The 23,208-nt window shown below is 37.3% G+C and overlaps 2 protein-coding genes across 4 annotated transcripts in view; one reads left to right on the forward strand and one right to left on the reverse strand.

The window, feature by feature from the left end:
• RALGPS2 (Ral GEF with PH domain and SH3 binding motif 2) overlaps positions 1-23,208 on the reverse strand; it is a 117,204-nt gene that overhangs the window by 49,140 nt on the left and 44,856 nt on the right. The window lies entirely within an intron of this gene.
• ANGPTL1 (angiopoietin like 1) lies at positions 11,367-22,539 on the forward strand (the record flags this gene model as incomplete). The annotated part of the gene is made up of 4 exons (XM_083357335.1): positions 11,367-12,189; positions 19,055-19,242; positions 20,714-20,984; positions 22,352-22,539. The coding sequence occupies 4 exons, from the start codon at positions 11,367-11,369 to the stop codon at positions 22,537-22,539; spliced, it is 1,470 nt and encodes a 489-aa protein (XP_083213461.1).

Below are 23,208 nucleotides of genomic sequence, written 5' to 3' on the forward strand. Positions count from 1 at the left end.
GAAGTAGCAAGCTATCTTTAGATTTATTGAAAGCCAGGTATACAGTATCTGCTTTTCTGACTGATTTTCAGAAAGTGAAATCAAAGTTCTGATATTTACCATACAGTGAATCAGGTTTCTAGATATAAAAACTCCCAATGACTAAAATAGCAGAATTTGACTAAATGAAATGTATAATAAGTTATTTCAACAGAATTAATGTAATATAAGACATTAATATCACTGGGTACTACTATCATTTCATAGAAATTTTCTAGCTACACTACACATTTTCAATCTACAATTTATTCAGTTCTGTATTATATGACTGTTTTCAAGACAGTCAAGAGATGCTCCATTTTTAATGCTATATAAACTAATAAACGTGCAAATGAAATCAAATTGAGTGTGTTCACCCTTTCATTTAACGTTTTATCCACACCTAAGGTTCTTGTATTTCCAAAGAAAATCAAATAACACATGTTTTTTGTGCCCAAAGTTGAAATACGTTAATATGTCTTTCATATTTTTTCATTATCTCACCAACCTATTTTTTTTAGGATCAACTTAAACAGATCAATTGTACTATATTAATACATTTTGAACAAATGCCTTTTTGCCAACTGTTTTACTAAGAATGGCTTGTTGCTTGTTGCAATGACATTTTAAAAAGTAGAAAAAAAGTAAAATCAATCCAATAAAGTAATTAAAGATATAAAATAGTTATGGTATTCTAATCAAAGAGGTGCTGAAAATAGCAAAGCATCTGTTTGTGTTACTAAATACAGAACAATGCATATATAAGTAATTGCTTGTTTTGTTTTTACATTATGTGTTTTAATTAAGAGTGTCTCTTAATTAAAGAGGAAAAGGATGGAAACCTGAAAAACTATTACCCAGAAATAAAGGATAGAAACCTAAAAACCTATTACACAGAAATTTCCTCACAAACAAAAAAGAATGTCAAAATATCTGGAAGCAGTAGATTAAAAACATTTTTTAAAAAAAAATCTGGAAATTTTTTATTCACAAAGTGAGCAAATTTGCAGGTTTCTCTCAAGATAGTGTGTTTAAGAAGACTGCTTATGGAGGGAAAAATCACTTATGTTTAAGGCCATGTGAAAAAAGAGCACAACACCTTTCTTGGGAAAAACGTACAACATTGTTTTGTTCCATATACCAGATACTATATCTGACAAAAACAGCACTGGTTTGATAGCTTCTACTTGCAGAGATATATGGGTTGAAGCCAATGCTGATTTATGCTAAGTTAAAGGAATAAAATGATCAAAGATTCTTCTGGGTTCCAATGAGAGCACAGCTTAAATCTGTGGTATATGGTAGCTGAATCATAGAAATTAATTCAATCTTCAAAATATTTCTTATCTAAAAAACATTATTTTGTATAATGTGTCTGGAAGCTAGACATGAGTTTAAAAGGTTTCATGATCGGAGGTAGATTGGATTTTTAATTTCTCACAAGATGAAAATACTCAAACTAAGCTTGGAACATTTTTTTTAAAAAGCCTATTCTTAAATGACAAATGATGATTCTTTTTTGTATTTGTTTTTACTGATTACTAATCTTCATTCACATCTATAGAGTAACAAACTGCATTCATTTCAAAAATTTCAACTTGCTACCACTTTAAAAAATAAGGAAGACACAATGGACTCCAGTAAGATATAGAAACAAATAATTATCAATAATGTGGAATATTATATTAAGGTTCACTTGCAAACAGATGTGTATCATTCTTCTCCATATCCAATTATTTTAATCATACAAAACCTGAAGGCTAAGAAGACTATATGCATTAACTCACTTTTAATAGCTGACCTTTTGAATGTACAAAAGAACATGTTTGCATGTTAGGCATATGAATTAAATATTTGGAAAAGCAGACTGCATTAAATATGAACATTTGCTCTGCATTTGCAGAAAAATGTACTTTTATTGCTTTTATAAGTTGCTCCATGCAAAAGTAAACTGTCACTCACAAATAATATTCAGCTGTAATAATATATGTTTCTTATTTAGCCATTTATCCCCCTCTACCAACAATGCAGCCCAAATGTTTAAACCAGGCTCTTCTAAGGTAGAATTATTAATTATAATGAGGAGACAAAGCAGATCAATCTGACAAGAAATTTCAAAGATCATTTTACAGCAACAAAAAAGGTTTTTTCCTCCTTATTTTTACAATTAGCCTGAAATGAGGTTTCATGTGAACCTGAAACAATTGTTTCTGAAACAAAAATTAAAAATAAATACCGTAAATAAAAGCCTACAAAAAACAAACTACAGCCATAAGATTTGAATTGGGTCAGTGCAGTTGTTTTAGTTGCATAATGGTGAGTTCTCATACTTGATTCCAGGAAGCTGCACTATTGATTATTCAACATGAATAAAAATTTCTATTCTCACATGAAGTACATTAGAATACTGTAATTCATTTGTAATGAATCTATGGCACAAATCATTCTGCTAAAGTCAGCTAGAAAGAGAAAACATGAAATTTAGGTGGGCAGAGAGCGGACACTAAAGACAAAGGTACAATCATTGACATTAGTGGGCCATTATCGTGGTTCACAATAACGGAAGGAGAAATCAGCAGCCTAGGACAGTCACAGAGAATTACCTAATTTAAATGAATTCAGTGCTCCAGGGCAAGTGAATTATATTGCAAGGTATTAAATCCCAGCAAAGCTAATTGCAGAATTGCTAACTGTAAAAGAGAAAGTCCTTGACTTATGATTGGTAGTTTAATGACCACAGCCACAACAGCCACAGAATAGGCATAAAACAACACTGTGTTCTTCCCCTAGGGTGGTGCATTTTGTGTACTTGGCAATCTATTTATATTTATGACTGACTGCCAAATACCCTGTGATCAGATGATTGCCATTTGCAATCTTCTCTGCTGGCTTTCCAGGAAAGTCAGTAGGGAAGCTAACAGGGAAAAAACTACAAATAGGGGTGGAAAATTTGAGGACCGCTCCCACAGCATCTTGAGGGATTTTCCCTTCCATCTGTACAAATCTGCAGTTCAAAACACTAGCAAAGTCAGCATTCTGAAAGACCCTTAGACCCAGTATTTCAAAAGTGTAGGAGAAAATGCTAACAAATACCATCATTCTCACAATGGTTTGGAAGACCCCTTCGCCATACAATTTGGATAATGAACCATCATGAGAATAGGGCCCATGTGCGGGATAGTGCAAGTGACTGTAAGGTAAGTAGACCCAAATATGTTGGGGCTGGGAAAAAATCTGTATACTAGTGGGCCTAGCTAAGTGACCCATAGTAAGTTTCTATGTACCAGTGGGCTCTGGACCTCCTAGGACCTCCCATGTACCCTGGGCATGGCAACAACAGGAAGAGCTTTGATTGTGAAAGTCAAGCAATCACAGGGGCTTAATGATTGCAACAACATATAACCAAAATGGCGGATTCAATTGTGGTCATATGTTAAGGATTATTTGACTTGGGAATGCCTGGAGAATTGATGAGAAAATGAGGAATTGTTACACTATAGATGAAAAAGAAAAGATTTAAAAAACTCTAGACAGCTTGAATTGTGGGCCCAAATGAACAAGATAAAATTTAAGGAGGAAAAATGCAAAGTCCTGCATTTGGGGAGAAAGATACAACTAACATAAGGAGAAACCTGTTTTGGTAATACTAGATGTAAAAAGAATCTGGGTGGTGCAGATTTCAAGCTGAACAAGAACCAACAGGGTGATGTAGCTGGTGAAAATGCAAATGCTCTTTTGGTATATAATAATAAGATGGAATACACCTGGAATACTATATTCAGTTATGGGCATCACAGTCCAAAAAAACCAACAGCAAACTAAAGCTCAGTCTTCAGAAGATGGTTAGGTGAACTGAAATCAAATCCTATGAGAAATCATCAAAGGAAGTGAACATATTTAACCTGCAGGGGAAAAAAGCTGATATGAATCTTCAAATATCTATAAATTATCATATAGGGGAGGAAATTGACATACTTTAGTTACTCTCTTTCCCTGGAGGTCAGGATCAGAACCAATGGACTGGTATTGCAGTGGAAGTAGGTATACATTAAATCTTAAGAAGCGAAGTTTTTCAGAAGTGGCTTGCCATCGCTTCCTTCCTAGGGCTGAGAGAAAGTGACTAGCCCAAGTCACCCAGCTGGATTTGTGCCTAAGGTGGAACTAAAACTCATGTCCCCTGCTTTCTAGTCTAATCCCTTATATCTATGCTATTTAGTTGCAGTATGATTTCAGTATCTATCAATATAGAATAGAATAGAGGTGGAAGAGATCTTGGAGGTCTTCCTAGTCCAGCCCCCTGCTCAAGCAGGAGAACCTATACCACTTCAGACAAGTGACTGTCCAGTCTCTTCTTAAAAACCTCCAGTGATGGAACGCCCATGATTTCTGGAGGCAAGCTCTTCCACTGGTTAACTGTCCTCACTGTTAGGAAGTTTCTCCTTAATTCCAGGTTGCTTCTCTCTTTGGTCAGTTTCCAAACATTGTTTCTTGTCTTGCCCTCTGGTGCTTTGGAGAATAGTTTGATGCCGTCTTCTTTGTGGCAGCCCCTCAAATACTGGAATACTGCTATCATGTCACCCGTTTCCTCTTTTCATTAGACTAGCCAAACCCAAGTCCTGCAGCCGTTCTTCATATGTTTTAGTCTCCAGACCTTTGATCATCTTAGTTGCTCTTCTCTGAACTTTTTCCAAGGTCTCAACATCTTTTTTGTAGTATGGTGACCAAAATTGGCTGCAGTATTCCAGATGTGGTCTCACTAGGCCCTAGGGTTTTATAAAGTGGTACTAATACTTTATGTGATCTTGATTCTATGCCTCTGTTTATACAACCCTGGATTGTATTAAGTTTTTTAGCTGCTGCTGCACACTGCAGGCTCGTAGTCAAGTGATCGTCCACTAGGATTCCAAGATCCCTCTCACAGTTGCTGTTTTTGAGCCAGATCTCACCTAATATTTATTTAAACCTTTGATTTTTCCTGCCTAAATGTAAAACTTTGCTTTTCTCCACATTAAAACTCATTCTGTTGGATAGGGCCCATTGTTCAAGTTTGTCAAGATCTTTTTGGATCCTGAGCTTGTCTTCTGGGTTGGCTATTCCTGCCAGTTTAATGTCATCTGCAAATTTGACAAGTTCCCCTTCTATTTCCTCATCTAAGTCATTAATGAAGATATTGAAGATTACTGGGCCTAAGACGGAGCTTACTGCTTACTTCTCTCCATGTGGATGTAGTACCATTGAGGACTACTCATTGAGTACAGTTTGTCAGACAGCTACATATCCATCTGGTGGTGATGTTGTTTATTTCACCTATTTGTAGTTTACCACATAGTAGATTGTGGTCTACCTTGTCAAATGCCTTACTGAAATCTAAGTATACTATGTCCACAGCATTTTGCTGGTCTACTAATTTAGTCACTTTATCAAAGAATGAAATAAGATTGGTTTGGCATGATCTGTTTTTGATAAACCCGTGCTGTCTACCAGTTATAAATTTGCTTGCTTTCTAGTTGTCCGCAGCTCTGTTTTTTGATTATCTTTTCCAGGATCTTCCCAGGTATTGATGTTAGACTGATTGGTCTGTAGTTTCCTGGATCTGTTCCCCCCCCCCTTTCTTGAAGATGGGAACCACATCAGCCCTTTTCCAATCCTCAGGTATTTCCCTGGTACTCTAGGATTTTTGAAAGATATGGTGCAATGGTTCTGAGATAACATCTGCCAGCTCCTTCAGAATTCTGGGATGCAATCTGTCAGGTCCTGGTGATTTATATTCATCAAGGTCGGATAGATGTTCTCTTACCATTTTCTTATTTTAATTTTTGTTTCTAGTTTGTCTTTTGCAGTAGTTTTTTTGGTACGTTGGCCTATAATTTCTTTTTGTGTGAAGATTGATGCAAAGAATGAGTTAAGCAGCTCTGCTTTCTGCCTGTTACTTCCTTGCTATCTTCTCTTTTTAATGGAACTTCAGTTTCCTTGACTTTTTTCTTGTTATTAATATGTTGAAAGAAACTTTTTTTTATTATCCTTGATTTCTGTTGCAAGTCTTTGTTCATTCTGAGCCTTTGTTTTCCTGACTTCGTCTTTGCATGTTCTGGCTGTCTGCTGATAATCAGCCTAGTTATGTTTCCTTCTTTCCATTTTTTGTACTTGTGCTTTTTGTCTTTCAGTTTGTCTGAGAGATCTTTGTGCAGCCATGCTGGTTTTTTCTTGACTTTCTTGTTTTTCTTTTTCAGTGGTATTGTGCTGGACTGGGCTTTTATGATAGCATTTTTCAGAGTTTCCCATGCTTCTTGAATTGTTTTCCTATTTACAGGTGAAACTCGAAAAATTAGAATATCGTGCAAAAGTTCATTTATTTCAGTAATGCAACTTAAAAGGGGACACTAATATATGAGATAGGCTCATTACATGCAAAGCAAGATAGTTCAAGCCGTGATTTGTCGTAATTGTGATGATTATGGCGTACAGCTCATGAAAACCCCAAATACACAATCTCAGAAAATTAGAATATTACATGCAATCAATAAAAGAAGGAGTGTACATAGAACAATATCGGACCTCTGAAAAGTATAAGCATGCATATGTACTCAGTACTTGGTTTGGGCCCCTTTTGCAGCAATTACTGCTTCAATGCGGCGTGGCATAGAAGCTATCAGCCTGTGGCACTGCTGAGGTGTTATGGAAGACCAAGATGCTTCACTAGCGGCCTTCAGCTCTTCTGCATTGTTCGGTCTCATGTCTCTCATCTTTCTCTTGGCAATGCCCCATAGATTCTCTATGGGGTTCAGGTCAGGCGAGTTTGCTGGCCAATCAAGCACAGTAATCCCACAGTCATTGAACCAGGTTTTGGTGCTTTTGCCAGTGTGGACAGGTGCCAAGTGCTGCTGGAAACTGAAGTCAGCATCCCCATAAAGCTTGTCTGCGGAAGGAAGCATGAAGTGCTCCAAAATCTTCTGGTAGACGGCTGCGTTGACCCTGGACTTAATGAAGCACAGTGGACCAACACCAGCAGATGACATGGCTCCCCAAATCAACACAGACTGTGGAAACGTCACACTGGATTTCAAGCATCTTGCAGTGTGTGCCTCTCCATTCTTCCTCCAGACTCTGGGTCCTTGGTTACCAAATGAGATGCAAAAGTTGCTCTCGTCAGAAAAGAGGACTTTGGACCACTGAGCAACAGACTAGGTCTTTTTTTTTTAGCCCAGATAAGACGCTTCTGACGTTGTTTGTTGTTCAGGATCGGCTTTGACAAGAGGAATACGACATTTGAAGCCCATGTCCAGGATCCGTCTATGTGTGGTGGCTCTTGATGCACTGACTCCAGCCTCAGTCCACTCCTTGTGAAAGTCCCCAACACTTTTGAATGGCTTTTTCCTGACAATCTCTCCAGGCTGCGGTCATCCCTGCTGCTTGTGCACCTTTTTCTTCCACACTTTTCCCTTCCACATAACTTTCTATTAATGTGCTTTGATACAGCACTTTGGGAACATCCAACTTCTTTTGCAATTACCTTTTGAGGCTTTCCCTCCTTATGGAGGGTGTCAATGATGGTTTTCTGCACAACTGTCAGGTCAGCAGTCATCCCCATGATTGTGATTCCTACTGAACCAGACTGAGAGACCATTTAAAGGCTCAGGAACCCTTTGCAGGTGTTATGGCTTAATTAGCTGATTAGAGTGGGACACTTTGAGCCTAGAATATTGCTGTAGATATAATTTACTTGGACTTCAGTAAGGCATTTGACAAAGTAGATCACAACCTACTACTTGATAAGATAGAAAAATGTGGGTTAGATAGCATTACCACCAGATGGATTCGTAGCTGGCTGACAGGCCGTACTCAGCGTGTGGTCCTCAATGGAACCGCATCTACATGGAAGGAAGTGTGTAGTGGGGTGCCCCAGGGCTCTGTTCTGGGCCCAGTGCTCTTCAATATCTTCATTAACGATTTGGATGAGGCGATAGATGGGGAACTCATCAAATTTGCAGATGACACCAAGCTGGCAGGAATAGCCAATACTCCAGAAGATAGGCTTAAGATACAGAAGGATCTGGACAGACTCGAACACTGGGCACTATCTAACAAAATGAAATTCAATGGTGAAAAAAGTAAGGTTCTACATTTAGGCAGGAAAAATCAAATGCACAGGTATAGTATAGGTGGTACCTTGCTCAATAGTAGTAACTGTGAGAGGGATCTCGGAGTCTTAGTAGACAATCACTTCAATATGAGCCAGCAGTGTGCTGCAGCTGCCAAAAAAGCCAACACAGTGCTAGGCTGCATTAACAGAGGGATAGAATCAAGATCAAGTGAAGTACTAATACCACTTTACAATGCTTTGGTAAGGCCACACCTGGAATACTGCATCCAGTTTTGGTCACCACGATGTAAAGAAGATGTCGAGACTCTAGAAAGGGTACAGAGAAGAGCAACCAAGATGATTAGGGGGCTGGAGGCTAAAACATATAGGGAACGGTTGCTGGAATTGGGTATGTGTAGTTTAATGAAGAGAAGGGTGAGGGGTGACATGATAGCAGTGTTCCAATATCTCAGGGGCTGCCACAAAGAAGAGGGAGTCAAGCTATTAAACAAAGCACCTGAAAGCAGGACAAGAAGCAACGGACGGAAACTAGTCAAGGAGAGAAGCAACCTAGAACTAAGGAGAAACTTCCTGACAGTTAGAACAATTAACCAGGGGAACAACCTGCCTCCAGAGGTGGTGAATGCTCCAACACTGGAGGTTTTTAAGAAGAGACTGGACAGCCATTTGCCTGAAATGGTATAGGGTTTCCTGCCTGAGCAGGGGGTTGGACTAGATGACCTCCAAGGTCCCTTCCAACTTTATATTATTATTATTATTATTATTATTATTATTATTATTATTATAACCTTTTCACAATAATCTAATTTTCTGAGATTGTGGATTTGGGGTTTTCATGAGCTGTAAGCCATAATCATCACAATTATGACAAATCACGGCTTGAACTAACTATGTAATGAGTCTATCTCATATATTAGTTTCCCCTTTTAAGTTGCATTACTGAAATAAATGAACTTTTGCACAATATTCTAATTTTTTGAGTTTCACCTGTAGGATTTTCATCCATGGAATCTTTCCTAGATTCTCTCTTAAGTTTGTTAAAATCAGCTTTTTTGAAGTTTAAGATATTGGTTGAATTATTTTCTATTGATATTCTTTTCCACTGATATAGATACCTGTATTTCACACACTTTCTTTGCTGTGGTTAGCATTACTGATAATATCAGTACAAGAAAATATATTGTGATTGTGTGTGTTCTCCATCCCTTCTACAGTATTGTTAAAGCTTGGGGCACCTAAAGGTATGCATGTATTGTGTAAATGTGCATAATACAGCTGTTCCACAAGAACTGATTCTCTCTTGGACTAAAATAACAAGGGCAACAATACATACTAATATTTGACTCTCTTGTCTTTCCTCATGTAAGAGTGACAGGTGAGAGCTCTGGCACTGAAAAAGACCAACACTATCTATAGCAAAAAGGAAGGATAAAATAGAATAAGAGAGAAAGGAATTAGTTATGGCAAAATGGTTTTTTTTCTTTGCTAAAATACTAGTTTTATGCTTCAGTATAGGATAATGCTAGGGGTAGGGTGATGAGTATATCTTTACAATGGGTAAATAGTTAAAATACTGAATACTAGGAAGAATTTTACATATGGTGATAGAGATGAAACATTTCACTTAATGCTATTTGAAGTCTATTTCAAAGAAAAGCACTTTTACTGGAAAGCAAATCTCCACTATATCTTAAAAGGAAGCTAAATTATATCTTGAGTAAGTTCAAATGCAAACAAGCAATTTTCATTTGGCATTACTTTCTGTACATAGAAAAAAAACTTCCAAGAACAGAGTCTATTTGCAGTGAAATGTTACTATTTGAAATGTTCATCTGAAGTAGGCAAAATAATATTTATTACTGTTTGAAACTATTTTTAGAGTAAAAAACCACAATCATTGTCAGATAAAAATAATTTGAGGAATTTGAACAATTAAGAATAATTTATAGATTACATGACAGAATCTAATCTACGGTAATTGCAATATCTTTGAGGTTAATAATTTTAACAATGATAAAAATATAATACAATTTTATAAGGTATTTTGGCATTCATTTTTTAAAATGCACTCCCCTTTAAATACATAATGTAAAATATAAAAGATCAATTCTTTGAATTCAAATAGCTATCTAGGTGAAAATAATTTCAAAAAGTTACTATATAAATACCCGTCCATCTCCATATTCCTAAGCTCTTCAAATATGCAGCCTGTAGTACAGTAACCATTTTATATGATATCAAGCACAGCTATCAAGCACAGCAGTTCCTGTACCAAATTAGGCAGGAGTTAGCGAAATGTTTTCCCACTGAATTACCTATTGTGTTTGTTCATGTCAATCAGATTTTTCACACTATAATATAACCTCATGCTAATGAGACACAAGTAGGGGGAAGGGATGGAGGAGGGAGCTTATTTATAACCTGAAAATATTCATGCTTGGTCTTTAATATAGGAACTAAACTTATTGTTTACAAGGTTAAATTCTGTATTAAAGAGTATTGCAAAATGTAAGATGATAAATCAACAGTATTAGTAATTGTATGCATTATATCCTGATACCATATTATAGTACTCAACTTATCCAGCTGCTGTGACTTTAATTGATTTCTAATACTAACATATTAAATGTTTCTGCTTTCCATTCTTCTGCTAATAATTATAACAAAATATATAGCGAATAGGGGAGAACTAAAGCCTGAAGGGCTGACAAAACCCTTAATCTTTCTATCATTTTTGACATGGATTTTTATACTGATGGGGTCTTGGCAATACCTAAAATTGCCCCATTATATCAGCCCATCCTATTTGGACAGGTAGGAAAGGCATGTCCCAGACCTTGTCAGTTAATGAATTATGACTGTGACTGGCAAAGTCCTGGAAGAAAGCATTTTTTTTGCCATTGCCCCCAACTTTTCAAACATTCTCTTCTGAGAGGGAAGGCAGGCCTCCACTGTCCAGGCCTTTCACAAATATCTAAAGACCTGGCTCTACTGTCTTGCATGGGGCTCACAAGGGAGCATGCAGATGTGGGGCTGGTTAGCATCCTGGAGGTCTTCCCTTTGCCATTTAATTAACTTTTTAATGTTGAATTTCAATTATCCTTGCTTCATATTTAATTTTTATACACAGTTTTTGTTTTTAGTATTTTATTTCCACCCCATTCAATGTCCCTCTGCAAGAAAGATGGGCAATTTCTAAGTCTGATAATAAATAAAATGTATTTTTCTCCATTTAGTTCACTTGAAAATGAAGACAGTCCCATGGATTTTGAGTTTGTTAGTAATGCTATTATCAAATGGATATTATACAGTAGAGACTAAACTTAAAAAATCCTTTCCTAAACGAAATCCACGTTCTACAGAAAACGGTGAGGAAGGGAAAAAGTGTGGCTACACATTTATTGTTCCAGAACAAAAAATAACTGGACCAATTTGTGTCAACACTAAAGGCCCAAGTCCAGGAAACAAAAAAGATGAAATTACTAGGATGGATATTGAGAATTTGAAGGAAGTATTATTCAAGCAAAAGCGAGAGATTGACCTCTTGCAGTTAGTGGTGGATGTGGATGGAAATATAGTGAATGAAGTAAAATTGCTGAGAAAAGAGAGTCGTAACATGAATTCACGTGTTACCCAGCTGTATATGCAGCTCTTGCATGAGATAATTCGCAAACGAGACAATTCACTGGAGCTTTCCCAGCTGGAAAACAAAATCCTCAATGTTACAACTGAAATGTTGAAGATGGCATCAAGGTACAGAGAGCTTGAAATAAAGTATGCGGCACTAACTGACCTTGTAAATAATCAATCGGTAATCATCACACTTTTGGAAGAACAATGTCTGCGAATATTCTCACGGCAGGATGCACATGGTTCACCACCACTAGTTCCAGTGGTGCCCCATCACATTCCTAATAGCCCACATTACAACCCTATGCTGCTCGGAAGTAATGAAATTCAAAGAGACCCAGGTTACCCTAGAGAGAGAGATGTAAGGCCACCTCCTGATCCAGCTACTTCGCCTACAAAAAGTCCTTTCAAGATTCCACCATTAACTTTAATAAATGAAGGTAAGCCTTTTCTTTTTAATTTGAAAATTTCTAACAAATATCTTTGAAACCTTTGTATTTTTAGCTAATATGCCAAAACTTTTAAAAGCACCACCTATATGAAAACTGCATAAGTAGCATTCTGACTGAAGAGTCTGACATTTTTAATAATTTTAAGGGAGACTAAGGAAGGCTTTTGTCTCCTTTATTTCCTTAATCTTGTTTAGCAATTTCAAGCAGTTACTATTTCTGCTGCTGTTATGCAATATTATTAGCAGATTTGGACTGTAAAAATCTGATGACCAATAGATGGCAGCAAGTTATATATCATTTTACTGTCATCTAATGGTTCTCTGGATTTTTACCACAGCAGCCCTATCCCAGTTCAGTATTTAAGAGCAGTTCCACAAAAATAGAAGGGTTGTGTTTGATACATTTATGTGTGCAGGGAATGCCCCCTTGTGGTTACAAGCTTTTATAACAATTGAATCTTTATTTTGGTATCAGGCTGACATAAAGTAGCAATATAAAAACTGTGAAAACAAATACAACATAAAACATATATCTACAGTAATACCTGTAGCTAAGGACAATATAAAGTTAAAAGATGTAGTGGTAAAAGCTACTAGACTTGTACAAATCAAACCCTTATACCAGTGATGGCGAACCTTTTACAAGACTGAGTGCCCCAAAACTGCCCCTGCCTCCCCGCCCAACCCCTCTGCGCCCCGCTCACCCACATGGCCACCCACCTCCATGGCCTACCACAGATCGCCCAGGCAGCCCAGCAGCACCATGGCGGCCACGCCCTCCACCCATGCCCCACAGCATCATCTGCATGTGACGGTTCCAGGGCAGAGTCTTGTCCCTGCTGACTGGCTGCCATGCCCTTGGCTGTGCTGCTCTGCATGGACCATACTCGGGGGCAACTTTCCTCTGGGGGGGCTGCTGGTGAGGAGGGGGCCAAAGGGGGGAGGCGGGGCTGGGGAGACGGTGCACGTGCCCACAGACAGGGCTCTGAGTGCCACCTCTGGCAGGCGTGCCATAGGTTCGCTACCACTGCCTTATACTATACCTTCTAGAAAGTCGAAGTAGATTTTATTTTATGCAATAAGTTAGAGTAGATTTTAGCTTTGTGCAGTTATTAACCTAGTGAATAGTGGGAGAATCGGATATTGAGGATATATCTGGAAAAGGTTCAGGAGAGGTGAACAAATATGGTGGCATCAAATGAATGCAATGTTATGGGAAAGGATTTTCCTATACTGATTGAATTTTGGAAGTATTGTTGGACCATGCCAAAACAAAAACTAAATTTATGTTAAAAGTTTAAAGCTACAGAAAGAGTAGTTCTTGATGGAAAAAAAAACTGAAATAGTAGTTTAAATCCTTTATTGCACTATATACAATTTTGCTGTCAATGAAATTGTGTTTCTTGCCTGTTACTTTCTTCCAAAGTGAATGTTATTTGTCACAGCTAGTCGCTTCAATAAGAATTCAAAGAAGAATGAACAACTAACTATTCAAAATAAATAGAAGGCAAAATAAATAATCAAATGAAAACAAAGAATCAAATGAAATGCTAGATCTAAAAACAAAGGATCACAACTAGTAGTCATTTAAATCCATGGTGTTCAGATTTACACAGTAGAAATTGTTCAGGCATAGCTGCCACTTCTATGGGCATAAACCCTAAAGAATTTCAGCATTCAGAAATTGGGGAGGGGCGTGATGGTTAACCAATCATATACAAGAGTCATGTCTTTTCTTAAAAACTTCCAGTGTTGGAGCATTCACTGCTTTTGGAGGCAGGTTGTTCCACTGGTTAATTGTTCAAACTGTCAGGAAGTTTCTCCTTAGTTCTAGGTTGCTTCTCTCCTTGATTAATTTCCATCCGTTGCTTCTTGTCCTGCTTTCAGGTGCTTTGGAGAATAGCTTGACTCCCTCTTCTTTGTGGCAGCCCCTTAGATATTGGAACACTGCTATCATGTCACCCCTCGCCCTTCTCTTCATTAAACTAGACATACCCAATTCCAGCAACAGTTCTGTATATGTCTTAGCCTCCAGTCCCCTAATCATCTTTGTTGCTCTTCTCTGTACTCTTTCCAGAGTCTCGACATCTATTTTACATTGTGGTGACCAAAACTGGATGCAGTATTCCAAGTGTGGCCTTACCAAGGCATTGTAAAGTGGCATTAATACTTCACATGATCTTGATTCTCTCCCTCTGTTAATGCAGCCTAGCAGTGTTAGCTTTTTTGGCAGCTGCAGCACACTCCTGGCTCCACTAGGACTCCAAGATCCCTCTCACAGTTACTACTATTGAGCAAGGTACCCCCTATACTATACCTGTACATTTGGTTTTTCTTGCCTAAATGTAGAACCTTACTTTTTTCACCACTGAATTTCATTTTGTTAGATAGCGCCCAGTGTTCAAGTCTGTCCAGATCGTCCTGTATCTTAAGCCTATCATGGTGTCGTCTGCAAATTTGATGAGTTCCCCATCTATCCCCTCATCCAAATCGTTGATGAAGATGTTGAAGAGCACTGGGCCCAGAATAGAGCCCTGGGGCACCCCACTACACACTTCCCTCCATGTAGATGCGGTTCCATTGAGGACCACACGCTGAGTACAACCGGTCAGCCAGCTACGAATCCATCTGGTGGTGATGCTGTCTAACCCACATTTTTTATCTTATCAAGTAGTAGGTTGTGATCTACTTTATCAAATGCCTTACTGAAGTCCAAGTAAATTATATCCACAGCATTCCTCTGATCCACTAATTTTGCCACTTGGTCAAAGAATTTGTCTGGCATGATCTGGTTTTGACAAACCCATGTTGACTTTTAGTAATGACTTTGTTTGCCTCTAGGTGCTCGCTGATTTGTTGTTTGATTATCTTTTCCAGAATCTTCCCAGGTATTGAGGTCAGGCTGATAGGTCTGTAATATCTTGGATCCATTTTTTCCCCTTTTTTGAAGATGGGAATTATATCAGCTCTTTTCCAGTCCTCTGGTAGTTCCCCAGTGTTCCAGGATCTTTGAAAAATATAGTTCAGTGGTTCTGAGATCACATCTGCCAGTTGCTTGAGAACCTTGGAGTGTTAATGAAAAGTGCACACAATATAGATATGCTGTCTGAAAACACAAGTCCAGTGATTTTGGAGTGAGTAGAGACATGGAAGTATATACTAGGAGACAGAGAACAGTGTAGCGGTTATCAGCAATCTACCCACATGGATCAGAGGCACAATACAAATTAAACTGTCTCTGTTTTTTGCAATCTTCTAACTCTCTGTGTGTTAGTATACAGAGTATATTATAAAATTCACACATCTTTAGGAATGTTAATTAAAACTTTGTAGAAGTGTTTCTTGACAAGCTGATAAAATTATAGTAAGAGAAGGGTCTTTCTGATATCAGACATTTGTTGGTGGAAGAGAGTTTTTAAAAGTAACGTGATTAGAAAACTGCTCAGGAATGATTCTATAAACACTATAAACCCTATAAACACAGTTTCTTCCTTTCTATAGCACTCAGAAGTCATAACAAACCTCTAGAGTCCTAACGATTTTGTACAATTCAGTTTGAGATCCTTATAGGGTTATAAGGCATGTTCAAGAGGAGGCTAGATAATCCTCTGTTGGGGATGGTTTAAATGGAATTTATGCACTGTATGGGAAGGTGGAATCAATACTGCATATGACATCTCAGCTCTAATATTTAATCTTAGATTCCTGGAGTAGATCAAATCCTTTCTTAGATTTTTTTTACATTTGAAGCCAAGAATATTAGTACATACATTGGTATGCAATTGCTATCTGTTTCTATATTGAGTTTTCTATTATCTCTATAAAAGAATTTTTGTTTTGCTTTGGTGTGTTTCTTTAACTCTGTTTCTCTAACTCTGTTCCACATTATCATAAACTAAAGAACTTTCAAATTCTTCAAATTCTTACTCTAAATGTTCCCTAATGCTTTGTCTCCTGAAGAATTTTTTTAAAAAGTTGGAACCTCTAGTCTAAGTTGCAGGAGTATGTACCATTTTTAAAATCTTACATCATTTGTGTAATGTTTCAACCCTGCACTCTGGATGCTAGAAGTAAAGGGAGAAGTAAACTATTCTTTAACTTTTTTTTTAAGTTTGTGAGTTGACCTGCCCCTACTCTCAATTCCTCTGAAAAAAGGTTTTCCATCGTACAGGAGAATGAATAGAATGATCTTCAAGTAATTTTTATGAATTGTACATTCCAATTTATTTTTCTATAACTATTAAGTGCTCTAAGATATACAACACACATTCCATCCATATTCTCAACAAAAGACTGGTTTTACTGTTTTCATGTTGATTTACCCATAACATTAATTTAACATGGTCACAAGGACCAAACAAGAACTGATGTGTATTGCATACAATTCCCTAAAAGTAATGTAGAAAAATTGCAATCATATTTGGACCCCAATACCTGCCAATTTTTGACAACTGTCATATATGCCAAGTCCAAAATGGCCCATGAAATCAAACTTTCAGTAACTAAAACTTTCACTTGTTTACATAAGAAAGAAAACAGACTTTATGGAAGGGATTCTTAAATTGTCAGTTATGATCTCACAAAGTATTTTCTTTTTAAGCCTATCACTGTGCATGCTTTCAAAACTAACTTCTGTTTTGATTGGGCAAGTTTACTAAGCCACAGAGCAAAACTTGGAATAGGTTTTGAGAAATAGGTAAACCCAGAAGTATAAACAGTGCATTCAGAAAGTATTCAGACCCCCTTCGCTTTCGTCAGTTTTGTTATGCTGCAGCTTGATTTTACAGTTGTTAAAATTCATTTTTTCTCAATCTACACTCAGTACTCCATAATGACAAAGTTTAGAAATGTGACAACCTTTGCACACCTGGGTTGGGGGCTTTTCTGCCATTCTTCCTTTGAGTGCCTATGTTTCAGCACCTATGGAGCACTTTGAAATGCTCTGTTTCGCTCCTTTTCAAAGTGCTCCATAGGCCAGGGGTCTCCAACCTTTCTGGATTGGCAGCCTGGTGGGAAAGGGAGGGGCAGGCACCTTACACACGCATGCGCAAATGTGAATGTGGCCATACATGTGCATGTGCACACAAACACACCATGAGCATGTGCATCATGCAAACATGGCTGTGAGCATGTGTGCAAGGCTGTCAGCTATGGTGGCACCTCTGTGAGTCTTGTGGCTCGTGGACATGCTACTACTGGTGTGAGGATCGTGCCGCGGCCTGCAGTGATTCTGCCACTCGGCGTGAGGCTTGTGCCACCGCTCTGGTGCGAAACTTGCACTGCAGCCCACCTTCCACTTGCAGTGCTGCCACCACCCATGCAGGTTCGTGGCAATGCCTCTGCCTGCGTGTGGCGCGCCACTGCCAACCTGCTGCTCACAGTGCTGCCGCTGCCCACACAAGGTTCATGGCAACACCACTACCTGTGCGATACTAGTGGTCCTGCTGCTGCTGCCTATCCAACACTCACGGCAACGGTGGCATGAGGGGGGGTGAGCACGCTCACATGTGCACTGCCCAGCCACTCATGCGGCCCGGTGGCCAAAAGGCCGTGGCTCATAGGTTGGGGACCTCTGCCACAGATGCTCAAACACAGATGCTTTATCTGGACAGAGACCTTGGGGAGGCTGCAAGCTCCGTCTGGGGCATTTTGCAAATGGGGCATTTTGAAATGGAGCATTTCAAAGTGCCCCATTACCAGCCAAAGGGAGCTTCCAGCCTCCCCAAGGTCTCCATCCAAGTAAAAAGTGTTCTGGCAGTGGCAGAAAGGAGTTGGGGGAAGGAGCAGGAGACAGGTATCCCAAACACTTTTCACTCCGAAAATCAATGTTTCTGAGGTCCGTGATCTCGCAAGAGTTCAGGCACCCATTCTCTGCAAAAGAGGATGGGTGCCTGAAGTTGCATTTTATTGTGGCACCCAGGAGTTTCCATTGACTCTCCTGTCCCTCAAAGCGGCAGAGAGAAGAAATGGCAGCAGAGAGGATTTTTTGTAAGGGAAGTGAATCTGGCACGGCAGAATGGGAGGAGGAAGCAGTTGTGGGGAGCAAGGGGAGCACTAAGGTGAATGTTGCAGTCTCTCTGCAGTCATTCATAAGAGTGAACAGCTGCCGTGGTGCTGCAACATTCGTAATTCTGGGAGTTGCTCATAAACACTTGGGGGCGCCTATTGTGTAACTTTGAACAAGTGCTAAGTGAACACTCGTAACTCGGTGATTATCTGTAAATTTACAGGCATTTCTAAACTTTTGTTTTCACTCTGTCATTATGAGTACTGAGTGTAGATTAATGAGAAAAAATGAATTTCAAGAACTGTAGAATCAGGCTGCAGCATAACAAAAGTGAAGGGAGTCTGAATACTTTCTGAATGCATTGTATCTGAAATAAAAAATGGGCAGAATCCCTCCCATCTGTTTGAAACAGATGCACAATCCTAATGTAAAGCAGTTATTTTGAGATATCTAAGATAATAAATAATGATTTAATCTTGGATATATTTATTATTTAAAATAATAAATGTAGTAGAATGAGTAGAATACAGATATAATTACATTAATTTATTAAGCTTGAAACATTGTATGCAAGTTGATTGTTCATTTTAAAAACACATTTAATTTAAATTAATATATTTTACCTAAATTCTTCTGAGTGACTATATCTTAGTAGCAATGTCAATATTAGTAATGTTCAAGAAGTTAGAAAATGCTAATTATAAAAGTTAAAGAACAGTGTGAAAAAGGAAACAATGTCTGTTATTAAAGAAAACATAATGGTATTTAACAATGTCTTTTTTATACATATCAGTATTCTAATACAAAAAATGGATATTTTTTAAATGCTAATTTTTCCCCCCAAAAGGCCCATTCAAAGACTGTCATCAAGCCAAACAAACTGGCTATTCCAGCAGTGGGATTTATATGATCAAGACCAGTCATGGACCAGTGCAGTTATGGTGTGACAACAGCCTTGATCCTGGAGGCTGGACAGTTATTCAAAAAAGAACGGATGGTTCTGTGAACTTCTTCACAAACTGGGACAATTATAAGGTAATCATAAAAAATATCCAGAAGGCAATTTACAATGCAATGTTACTATAAACTTTCCTCATTCTGTTACCTTCTCAGTTTGCTGGATTACAACTTTCCTGTCAATGACCACAATTTGTGAAAAAATCTACAAAGATTTATTTAAAGGTATGCCCGCATAGGATAATTTTTTGTTCTGGTTCAGCATCTGCATGAAAAGCATCAAAGATGTGGTGCTTCATATAACGTACAAATCACTACTGTGTAATCTATTCTTACTTCCCCTTCCTGTTAGCTTTATGAAAAGCAATATTGTGATTTTTTGAGTAGTGTCTTACCTTTTGATTTAGTTAAGGACAATTATTGTAAATCTCATAAAATAAAGAGTTGGATTTGTTTCAGATCACAATCTTGAACAGAATGATCTGGGAAAATATGCACAGGGTTATGTTGTTAACTGGGCATGAGAGTTTTAAATTATCATTAACAAATTATGCTTTTATTTCACAACTCTTCTTTGTCTACAACTAATGGTTTAAATGACATTGTGAAAAAATTGCAATGAGGTGTTGCCTCTTCTCCCTAGAATGGCAAAAATATTCTTCTAAGGAGGACTTTGTCAAAAAGTAATGAACAAAATGTTTATACATGTCAGTCATGGGAGAACAAGGGTCAAGTTGTGTAGATGCTACAACAAGATAAACAATTTATCTGAAGCACAGCATGCTAAGAGATGCTCTTAGGAAGTGGATTGGCTGCAAGGAAAAAAGTTCAAAGCAAAAATACTGGTTGGATCATTCATATTCAAATTTATCTCCATTAATTAATAATTTTATCACTATTAACTTATTTCCCATTCATAAATCCAACACAATGAATTTCCTTCATGCATGTCTTCACAATACTTAATTACAAAAATTATATATTCTATTTAATATAAAGAATTTCCTACTCATTACCTGATTTTAATCTATTTTAATCTATTTATTAAAATGATTTTAATTACGGTAAATCATTTTTCCATGACTGATATAATACAAATATGTTCACTAGTACGGTACTAATTTCAACAATACTAAGAATTCTCCCTCAACCAGTATGGACAGGCTATAGTTTCTCACTACTAGTGTTTACTCAGTGGATGCATAACAGTGAATCAGCTTGCTTTTAGATCTTAGGGTATTTGTTAGTAAACTGGGAGCAAGCTGCTTCATTGCCAGAATCCAGTGGCAAACAAAATTCTAGAAACCACACTAACGTCTCGTACTTGCATGTAATCTGAATCAAATGATGGAGAGAAGATGATAATCAATGTGTCTATCTGTGAACTTTCCACAAATCAGTATTTATGGTCAAAGATGAATTAATTATTGGATTTTTTCCAATACTTTCAGAGCATCAAAGATATATCCATAATATATTGATTATATATGAAAGCCTTCTATTATGAGAAATGGAAGACAATTTAATCAACATTCTGCTTTGTTTACAGAAAGGGTTTGGAAATGTTGCTGGAGAATACTGGCTGGGATTGGAAAACATTTACTTGCTCTCCAATCAGGATAATTACAGACTTCTGATTGAATTAGAAGACTGGAGTAATAAGAAAGTCTATGCAGAATACAGCAGTTTTCGACTGGAGCCAGAGAGTGAATATTATCGACTACGTTTAGGCACTTATCAAGGGAATGCTGGCGATTCCATGATATGGCACAATGGAAAACAATTTACAACACTGGACAGAGACAGAGATATGCACACAGGTAAGAATTAGTACTATTTAGATCTATGTACAGTACTGGCTGAGCTGAGGAAATAATTTGATAAAACATTAGGAAAATAGAGGATTCTGCAAAATAGTACTGTTTAACATAAAAACATTAGAATGATTCATAGTCATCTACAAGTAACTTGTATACTTTTGGCAATGACAAAACATATATGCTTAGAGTTAGGATTTACAGTGAACAAGGTAAATATTGAGTGGAAAGGCTTTTTTCTCATGGGAAAGTATCTGTTCTGACTATGTGAAAAAGGCAAAAGATTTAGAATGATCTGTAGAGAAACCAGAGTATTGGATCTCGAAAAAAATTCTGGGCAGGTTGTGTGATTTCTACTTAATGTTATTTCTTTCAGACAAGGATTCAAATGTATCTTCCAAATCTCCAAGTTCCAAGTTTTGTGCTCCTAATTGTACAATGCACTGCATTGTTTAGTTTGGAACTAACTAACTGCAGATGCTTATACAGAATTACACTTTGTAATGTTGAGTTTAATTCAAGTATCAAATGTAACTTTGGAACTGTTAATAGCCAAAGGATATATTATATGGTTTTAATTGTACTTAAATGCTAATGATATTTTATGGATCAATTAGTTGATCATAAAACTTGCTTTCTTCTCAGGCAGTAGGTCTGCAAATACCCTTTTCCATGTGTAAAATATAAGAAAATCATTCACATGCACAATTTATTCTATTATTCTCTATTTTTATCTAATACTTCTTCTCTAAAAAAAAGGACAAAAAAGCTTATAAAGACTGATAGAACAAATACGTGAGTATTTGTTTAGGATCATTCCTTTCTTTTCTCAAAATATAATTACCAGATATAATGAATTCCTCCCTATTCAAAAATGACAATAAGCTTTCATAAAATAAATGGAACGTAGGAATCATTATCCCTTAGTACCTATACAATGGATTGGAGAATTCTATTTCAGCACATCCACTAGCTCCTTAGTTCCATTCCATTTCTTGTTTGTGCTACCTCACTAAGCTATTTGGCTTTTTTCTCTCTTGCTTCTTCTTTTCATTTTAATGGCTCATTCTCCTTCCCTCTATGCTAAATACTATCAGGAGAATGAGGCAGGAGACAAATATTTGGAGAGGGAATTACTTGAAGGTTTGTTGTAATTGTTTTCCTCATTAAGATAGAAATTTCATCAGAACCAACAGGTCTTCATTAAAATGAGGATTTTAGAAGTACAGTTGGATGATTCAGTAATACCATCCTTCTCTAACTATAGTGTCCATCTGTTCACAGACTGACTTTTGTACTAAACAAATTACAATGAATATGTTTTGTAATGTGATGTGAAATGTATTTTAATGTTTTGCTTCTCTCTGCAGGAAATTGTGCCCACTTTCATAAAGGAGGTTGGTGGTACAATGCTTGTGCTCATTCTAATCTCAATGGAGTATGGTACAGAGGAGGACACTACAGAAGCAAACACCAGGATGGGATTTTTTGGGCCGAATACAGAGGAGGTTCATATTCACTGAAAGCAGTTCAGATGATGATTAGACCTATTGATTGAGACTACCAAAAAGTTTTTTTTTAAAAATTAATCCTTGAGTTTGAAGCAGATGTCATTTTTCAAGATCTTCTTTGGAGAACTCTACCAAGTATTCTTTTAAATCCTTGCTATATTATATATGTTAATTTTTATACATTTTAATTACAGAGCAAAACTGAAGGCTGCATTTAAAATAATTCTCTGTTCATATAAGATATGAATATTAACTGCAGCTATTAAACTTACCAGTTTTTCAATTCAGGAGGAAAAATTAATAGATATAAAACAACTGAATTTTAAAGTTAAAGTATGAAACATTTTTTATGTGTTCAATTCATTCTCATATGATTAAAACTATTTCAGTTTTTATTTCAGAGACCTGAATGTTAGGGGAAAAAATTCTTTACTGATCCTTATACACAATGACAAAAATCATTTCATTATCACAACAGTTACTAGATAGCTCTCGAGTTACAATGGCAATTGGTTCAGGAATTTCCATCACGAAGCAATGTGATAATAAAGTATGATGTCATGTGACTACATTGTTTAGAATGGCAATTCCTGCAGTTCCTGCTGCCATCATTAAGTGAGGATCATGGGTCCTTAAGCGAGTAACTCCTTGTAACTTCCTGCTGGCTTACAACAACCAAAGTTAGTAGGACGTGTTATTAGCTACAATTCAGAGTC

The sequence above is a fragment of the Vipera ursinii genome (assembly GCF_947247035.1).
Source record: "Vipera ursinii genome assembly, chromosome: 3".
NCBI lineage: Eukaryota > Metazoa > Chordata > Lepidosauria > Squamata > Viperidae > Vipera > Vipera ursinii.